The 9,164-nt window shown below is 41.1% G+C and overlaps 1 protein-coding gene across 1 annotated transcript in view; it reads left to right on the forward strand.

Annotated features, from left to right (window-relative positions):
* The first annotated feature begins 714 nt into the window (after positions 1-714).
* LOC122540092 (rho guanine nucleotide exchange factor 10-like protein) overlaps positions 715-9,164 on the forward strand; it is a 94,250-nt gene continuing 85,800 nt past the window's right edge. The window contains exons 1-3 of the mRNA XM_043675403.1: positions 715-885; positions 2,308-2,400; positions 3,824-3,999. Coding sequence (XP_043531338.1) covers positions 858-885; positions 2,308-2,400; positions 3,824-3,999 — 297 coding nt within the window. The 5' untranslated portion in view covers positions 715-857. The remainder of the gene's footprint in view (positions 886-2,307; positions 2,401-3,823; positions 4,000-9,164) is intronic.

Genomic DNA, 9,164 nt, shown 5'->3' on the forward strand with positions numbered 1-9,164 from the left:
ATAAGAAAAACAATCAACTGAGCCTGAGTGGCAAGCCTTGTTATGGGTAGTCTTATAAGGGTCTCATCTCACAAATGAAGATAAGGCTCCTCTGGGCCTGGTTAACTCACAAGCCTTACCCAAATTTCTCATAGATCTTTCCAATTAACCTTGACCCCGTGGGTACAGGATTTTGGTCACATGGCACTAATAGCAGTGCACTATTAAAGTTTTGATAAGTACACAATTAAAGTAATTTGTCTTTGGAGACTTTCACACCTTGGCCCTCCAATATATTTTCAAACATTATTCTCTCCTGATCACATTTGTAAACTTGAAAATCAACTGGAATGTATTCAACACAAAAAGTGTCAATACAATTTGCTTGATTTCTGCCTGAAAAGTGTGTGTGTGTTTTTAAGATGGCTGTCAGGCTGGTACTGAACTCTACTTATTTATCACAGTATCTATTATCTTTTATTCTGGGGATACTTCAATCTGGGTGGGAACTACTACCACCCTCCCCTTCCTTTCCTGACACTTCTCTGCTGTTTTGCCACAAATTCACTTCACTTTCAGAAATTGTGGAGATTGAGAAATTGCTGTCCATATGTTAGAGTGACATAATGATCATTGTTAAAAAAAGCAGAAATGCTATCTCCTGACATCATGAAACAAATTGAAGTGTCTGAATGCAAGCCTCCACTGAATTGAAGATTGATGCTGAATGATGCTCTTCAGCTGGGATTTATTTTGCTTAAAGTGCTCATTGTCTCATTGTTGATTGTAGCTGAGTCCTTTTCAGATTTCATCCATTTTCACTTCTCCCTGTGATGTGTTTATTTTTTTAAAAAAGAAGCCTCTTCCTGTTTGTGAGCATGCGGTGCCTTTGTTGTACCATGTCTGGTAATTTTCTCCTTTTTAGCTCTTTGTAAACTGGTACCAATTTCCTTAGTTGCTTTTTAAAATCAATTCCTGATGGATTCCCTGTAAGGCTGATTTGGGTGTAACCTTTTGGGTTCTCCTCAAATTTACTATTTGATCAGGAAAAAATAGTTTCTCCTTCTTTCCCTGCTCACGCAAAGCCTCATTTCATGGTTTGTTGTTTCTTTTCTTTTCATTTCTGAATTGTTGCTTTATGTTAGGGTTTACTTTTCCTCAGATTTCAATCTTTGAGGGGAAAAGAATTAATCAATGACCTAGTTGTGCAGCGCTACCTCACTTTCCAGGTGACTTGAATCAAAGGTGACTTTAAAGAAATATAATTATGTTTGTTCCCAACCAAAGTATCCATTGTACTTTTGGTATCTTTGATCTTAAGTATTTTCAATTGAAGCATCTGATGTTTTTATTCTCCATGGGGTCACATGCCAGTTGTGAGCTGTTTGCTCCCTTGTTTCTTTGGGGACAGGTTTCCTAAAAATAGATTCTTGATGCATTTTTCTCAAGAGAAAATGTTTGTTCTAACTAAGGCAAATTTATGCTTAAAAAATACAAGAGTAAAACTTTATGATTTGTATTCAGTGTTTATTATCCCACAGCAAAATCTAGAGAGTACCATTTTCTTGGAGAGACTGCCCAGTTACTATTACCATTTGATATTCCCCATACTCCTGCATATAAAGAACAGATCAGAAAACTAGATATAGGGATAAGAAAGACACGTTGAAAGGCTTGTGTGTAGCATGAACTTACTGGATTAAATTGCTATCCAATTATTTGCTGCTTGTTATTCTGAGGGGAAGTGTGGGGATAAAATGGTATTTTGGATTCATTATCCAAATATGATTGAACAAGATTTGCATGTGTTCATTATATAATGAACATATGCAAATCTTGTTCAGTCACATATTTGGCCAATGAATCCAAAATACCTTTTATTTTTAATTCCCCTCAGAATACTGGCTTTGACTGCAGCCAACCAGTGTCAATATGCCAATCTGATAATTTCAGTGAATGTTTAATTGCTTAATTGGAATTTTGTTTTGAGTTGGTGACTTTCAGGTTCTCTGGTGTCAGGGGACTCTTGTGGCACAGTGATAGTGTCCCTATCTCTGAGCTAGGTGACCTACCTCCTTCAGAGGACATCATTGAAAAGGGTTGATTAGAAGATGTCTTCTCTAGTGTCAGGTGAATATGTGGTGAACTGCTCTTTTTAACATGCTGGATTTTTCGAGAAAAGGAGAGTCTTGTATGTTTCTCCTATCCCAATTTGTTGCACCTAAGTAACTATCAATAAAGGTTTGATTGGATGCTCTGGCTATTAAACACATTGCAATGCTACTCACAAATTTTAACTTAAAATTACTTTTCTCGACACTGTTTCAGCCCAGTCTGCCTCAGCCCAGCATACATCAGGTGTAGAGGATGATGTGATCTATGATGATGTTACAAATGAAGATCAGTTTGCTGAGGAGCAGGGTAAGAGCTTTCTTTTCACCAGAACTTCACTGCCAACCCATCACCTGCCTAGTTCTTCCTCTCCAGCTTATTTTCTTCATAGTCACACTGGGTTCTATGGCCATCAGCCACATTCTACCACCCAACTGGCCATTTCCACACAAATGGAGAGTGTTGGAAGACTGCTGTTCAGATCATTACAGTCAAAGGCCATTCTTTCTGCATTGGGCATCTTCATATGTTACCAAACACAGTGGGAATGGAGTCCAGAATGAACATTCTGATAGATTTTCATCACATCTTGTCTGGCATGGCCCTATACATCAGTGAAAGTGGAAATACAATGGTCATGATTTTTGTTACTCAGATAGTTAGCTTGATTTCCTGACTCACCAGACCCATTTCAGTAACAAGTCCCCCAAATGGCAGAGTGGACTAGTGCAGGATAGAGACTGGTGGTGCTGCCCCTCTCTGAGATGGCTGGTTACAAGACAATGATCGGTTCCCTGGGATTTAAAGGCTGTCAAACTCCCTAGTCCTCACCTTTTACCAGTTCCGTTCCCTCCTGACTGTCACACACTGCCCAGGACTCCTTGTAGGTTTCATACCAACTCAAAATCAACTTATGCTGGCACTGTCCCAATGACTCTGATACCCTTCAGCTCAATTTGTGTCCTTTCCATGCCCATTGTCCTACGTGTAGCACCATGAATCTTATAAGGGGCCATGAGGGAGAATGGGGGTCGTGCTGCGGAGGTGGCACAGAGGGGACATGTGAATGGGATCTCCTTGAGCTTGCCTTTTAAAAGATTTCTGAATTCCAACTCTTGATTTATGACTTCTGTGAGGTACCATGAATTCAAGTCATAGGGAGACTGGCCAGACCACATGAAAGCTGCAGAGAGCTTGGCAATACCGCAACGGTCAGGTTGAATGTGCAGGGTGTGGGCTCATTACTTGCACTGTTATCCTGAACCTCTGAAAATTGGGGGCACTGTGAATTCTAGAACCGGGTCCCACTCACTGTTTTAAAATGACATTGCTCATTGAAAATGTTGAACTCTTTCATTGCAGATGTCTGTATTCCAAGCAGATTTGGACACTTGTATCCACTCTCAACAGAAATGCTAAATGCATATTAATAACCATCGTTCTCAACAGTGCTCCCTTTATCTTGCATTTTCAATTGCTCATAAAATTATTCTCTCAAAGCTCAGTCACTAATATTTGATATTTGTATCAAATGTATATCCTCGCTGTTCCTCTTGGTGTGCAGAATTCATTACTAAAGTATGGCTGATTGAAATCCCATAAGGTCCCTGATAAACTCTTGGTGTTTAATTATTTTTATTTGAATCCCCATAAGAGCTTATTGATATTGTCAAAGCTTCTGTTTGCCAATTGTTGGATTTTAAAAGCTGCTTTGTAATTTCACTTCCCGCAGTGCCCATGGAAGAATTGATCTACGATGATGTGAATCGGGAAGTAAATTGTATCAGTCCAGCACAGCTCGAAGACGGTTGGAGTTCCAGTGAATTTGAGAGCTATGATGATCACTCAGATGAAGAAAATAAACCTGGAGGAGAACAACAAAAGTCCAAAGCTGTCCTTCAGCCAAAGGTGAAAGTCACAGCAATCAACGATATTCGCAATCATTGCAATAGTCGGCCAAATGATTGGTGAAGTTTGACCTTTGCAGGTGTAATTATGTTTTGGTAGACCAGAGAGACAAATATTGCTGCCAGGATTCTGTTTACCGCCGTAGGAGTATTTATTGTTCAGTGAAGCTTTTTATCATGAGAAGTGAGAGGATGTTATGTCGAAAGCTTGCAGAAAAGCATTTCTGAAGTGGATTATGGCACCATCTCTGCAAATTTGGGTTGGGCTAAAATACATTGTCACTGGAGGTGAAGGTAGCTTAGCTGGTGTCGACCTGGTGGATTGTAAGGTCAGTGCAAAATATTCCTAGAATTAAGGATGTGATTCTTGGAAATTAATTGGAAAACGACAATGTAATTTTTAAGATGGAAATTGAGTATCCAAAGTCCATTTGAGTTGCAGAAACTGGGACAAAGAAAGCAGTGCCTTAGAGGTTTATGATGTTTCCTGATTAAACCAGAATTATCCCTAGAGGCCAAAGGATTTATTGAGTTGGGGTATGTAAGAGCCTGGCAAACTAAAGATTGGCTCCAATAGCTATGAAATTATTGGTTGGGCATAAAAGTTATGGTCAGAGTGGAAACTGCTTAATTTTTAAAAGGTATTTGAATTTCTCTGACTGAAAAGATCACATGTCCAGATTTTAAGTTTAAAGACTTTGAATGTAACAAACAAACTAAAAATAACACTGGCGAGAAGTGTTAGTCAACCTATACTTTAAACTAAAAAGGTAACCTATGTAATGTTTAACATGACTGAGAATCTGAAGCACTGTCATTAACTTTAGACTGTTCCAGGTAAATTATTTTCCACTCTCATTGGCCTCCTTTCTTTTTCTTTGCAGGATTAGGACTTAATGTCCTAATTGACCCTGGTCTCAGAATTGGCACATATACACTTGCCATATCGGTGTGAATATCTTCTTCCCAGTACAAAAACAACCTGGGCCCCATTTTAAGTTTCAACATCCAAGCTTATTGTCAGACCGAATTCAGAACAGGTCACCCCAGAGCCAGTCAGCCTGGGTTCGAATCTCATTAGTTCTGAGTTGTCATAACACATCTGAACAGACATTTAAAAATATAAATATCTTTTGATGTAAGGTTGCTAATGGGGAGCAAAGCTTCAGCTAAGGATGCTTAAAGCTTTTAATCAGAAGGTTTGGAGAAAACAGTAGTGTCAGAAGCAAAGTTTATGGATCAGTTTTGTCACATTTTCCAGAATGGTTAAGCAATATGACCATTTAAATTTGTGTGTCTGACTTGTTCGGAAATTCTATTCTTAGGCTTTTCTGATTGGACCTTTTGAACTGGTTATTTGAGTTCTAAGTTTGGAACATTTGGTCTTGTCAACTCAAATTTAATGTCCTAACTTTTTCCTCTGCTTCAAGGGAAATAAAACGCATATAGGAGATTCAAATTAACCTTTTGGTGACTTGGTGACTCATCAATCCAAATGTTCAATGTGATGTTTCGCTTTATAAATGTATGCTTTGGAAATCTTAAGTCGAGAACCAAATGACTTAACTTCTGGCTGGCGACTCTTTCTGGAGAAATCTTGGTTTGCTGTTGCAAGGTTTTTGTACCAGTTCTAATAATTCCTGCAGTTTTGGTTGGGTTGGAATGAAATAAGGTGGAAGAAATAGATGAAATCTGCCTATGAAACACTTTGGATTTTTTTTTCCCATGCTAAAGGTGTTAAACAAATACAGGCTGTTGTTGAAAAATGGCAATAAATGGAAAATATGACGGCAAAGGAGGACACTCTGATAAATGGGTTACACAGGATCAGTATTTGGTTGGGATGGGGTCTCGGTTGTTCACTATATATATAATATATCAGAACTAAGTTTGGATGTGGGTACCAAATATAATGTTTCTAAGTTTGTTAATAACACTCAACTAGATAGAACGCATGCTGTAAGGAAGATATAAAGTGCCTTTGACTGGATTTGGACAGACTTGATGAGTGGCAGATAGAATATAATATGAGATGCTTTTGTTGAAGAATAGATCTGAAGAGTGTTTTAAGTAGGAAGGAATCTGTACATCTTTGTCAATAAATTATTGAAAGCTAACATTCAGCTGCAGCAAGGATTAGGAAGACTGATGGAATGGTTAGCCTTTGTTGTACAGTGATTTGAGTACAGGAATAGTCAAGTCATTTTCTAATCAATCTGTTCAGAAATGCTATAACCCAGTTGTGGTGTGAGTGGGACTTCATCTCTTGCCTCTAGACTGAGAGGTAGATTTGCTACCACTGTGTCATGAGAGCTCTTCAGGAGTAGTGAAGTTGGCATCAATTACATATAACCTTGATTTGGCCACTCCTGGAGCACTGAGTGGAGTTTTGGTGCCTTTACCTCAGGGAGAGAGTACAACAAAGGCTCACAAAACTTGGAATGATGAGAATGTCTTACGAGGTGTGTTTGAGTAAACTGGGCCTGTGTTCTGTAGAGCTTTGAAGAATGAGAGATAATTTCATTGAAATTTGCAATTACTTAAAAGGCATGGACTGGTTGGATGAAAGGTCCTGTTTCCATATTCTCTGACTCTATGATAGACAGGGTAGATGCAGGTAAGATGTTTCCTCTGGTTGGGGAGGCCATGCTAAGAGGGTACAACTTCAAAATAAGGGGAAAGTTACATGCTGCCAAGATGAGAAGATGGTTTTACATTTGGGTTGTGAATCTTTGGAAGCTCATCCTTTTTAGTAAGCGTAAAGTTGATTGGCATTTAGAAATCTGTCAAGGAGATAAAGGGTTAATGTAAGGATTGTCAGCCATGATCATAATGAATGGTGGAGCAGACTCAATGGGCTGAATGACCTACTCCTATGTTCCTACAAAGATAAAGGGTCAAATCAAGAAATTTAATGAATTGACTTGTAATTATTTTGTAATATCACTTGCTCTCTCTGTGGGAGAATAAAAGCCAACAAAGTTTCTGGGGTTGTGAGAAATGTTTTCCATAATACATTGAAATGTGGTTGTGGTCTCCATGGAGATGTTAAAACAGGAAGTGATCTTAAGGAGAAAAATGTCACATTCAGTAGTGCAAAACCCAAATGAACAAGAAAGGTGTTGGTGAGAAGGGCAAAGAAGCAAAATATTTTGGACAGCACAATGCACATAGCACTCACCCCAACCTCAGGTCTGGACATTTGTCAGATCACAGGAGGTCATGTGTATTGAAAGCACAAACGCTTATTTTTCACAGGGAGAAAGTGAGGACTGCAGATGCTGGAGATCAGAGTTGAGAGTGTGGTGCTGGAAAAGCACAGCAGATCAGGCAGCATCAGAGGAGCAGGAGAATCGACGTTTCGGGTAAGAGCCCTTCATCAGGAATGAGGCTTGTGAACTAACGGGTTGGAGAGATAAATGGGAGGGTGGTGGGGCTGGGGGAAGGTAGCTGAGAGAGCGATAGGTGGGGGTAATGGTGATAGAGGAGGGTGGAGCGGATAGTGGGAAGGAAGATGAACAGGTCATGAGGGCGGTGCTGAGTTGGAAGGTTGGAACTGGGATAAAGTTGGAGGGGGGGGGTGGAAGGGAAATGAGGAAACTGGTGAAGTCCACATTGATGTCGTGTGGTTGGAGGGTCCCAAGGCGGAAGATGAGGCATTCTTCCTCCCAGCGTCAGGTGGTAAGGGTGTGGCGATGGAAATGGCGCAGGACCTGCATGTCATTGGCAACATGGAAGGGGGGAGTTGAAGTGTTCAGCCACGGGGTGATGGGGTTGCTTAGTGCAGATGTCCCAGAGATGTTCTCTGAAGCGCTCTGCAAGTTAGGAGTTCTGTCTCCCCAATGCAGAGGAGACCAGATCGGGAGCAACGGATATAGTAAATGACGTGTAGAAATGCAGGTAAAATTCTGGGTGTGGAAGGCTCCTTTGGGGCCTTGGACGGAGGTGAGAGGGGAGGTGTGGGCACAGGTTTTACAGTTCCTGAGGTGGCAGGGCCTGGGCCTCCTCCATCGCTACACCCTAACCACCTGCCATCCGGATGAAGAACGCCTCATCTCCCACCTTGGGACCCTCCAACCAAATGGTATCAATGTGGATTTCGCAAGTTCCCTCATTTCTCCTCCCCCCACCTTATCCCAGTTCCAACCTTCCACCTGGCACTGCCCTCGTGACCTGTCATACCAGTCCATCTTCTTGCCCACCAATCCGCTCCACCCTCCTGTCCGACCTATCACCTTTACCCTCACCTCCATCTACCTATCAAACTCTTAGCCACCTTCCCCTCCCCCCCAATTTATCTCTAAACCTCCTTGGCTCACAAGCCTCAATCCCGATATAGGGCTCTTACCTGAAACGCCAATTATCCTGCTCCTTGGATGGTGCCTGACCTGCTGTGCTTTTCTAGCACCACATTTATATTTCACAATTGGGTAAAGGCATCACCCGCATGCACCTATCACAAGCCTAACAGATAAGTAATTTTTCTTTTGGACACCAGGAAAATGATTTCGGATATCCACACCGTATCAAGAAATGATATGAGTAAAGATTGTGCAGAGCCACTAGATCAGGACTTCCCAAAGCTGGGGATGTTGGAATTGCAAAAGGGGAGTTGCGAGTTGATATTTTGGAGTCCCATGCTCTGATATAGTGATACCCACTACCTTGGAACTCTAACCCAGTTACAACAGCCATGTTCCTCCTCTGACAGGCCTCTGCCCTCCTGCACTCCCCCTCCCACCAACCTCCAACAACTCCATGGAGAGTTGTGGCAACTTTCAAACCATGAAAGGGGTCACATTAAGGGGGTCACATTTAGGGAGCGCAACATTAGCTGCCACTAAAGGGAAAATTGATATTACTGTGGGTTTTGAGCCTGAGTATTTTTTTTATATAAAGTCTGTGACCCATGAAAAGTTGAGGTGGAACTGCTGGTTGCTCGTTAGTGAGTGCAGTGTGGAGGTGATTCAGGCAGTCCCTTTGTTTGATTTCATAATGCTAAAGTTAATTAAGTCAAATTGAGAAACATTTGGCTACAAATTGGGACAAATGTAGAGATCTCTGTTAACAGTCTAGTGGCATTCTTGCTAGACTGTTGATCCATGGAGGTTGAAACTTTATTGCTGGAACAGCACAGCAGGTCAGGCAGCATCCAGGGAACAGGAG

This window comes from Chiloscyllium plagiosum, chromosome 34, assembly GCF_004010195.1.
Source record: "Chiloscyllium plagiosum isolate BGI_BamShark_2017 chromosome 34, ASM401019v2, whole genome shotgun sequence".
In the NCBI taxonomy this organism is placed as follows: Eukaryota; Metazoa; Chordata; class Chondrichthyes; order Orectolobiformes; family Hemiscylliidae; genus Chiloscyllium; species Chiloscyllium plagiosum.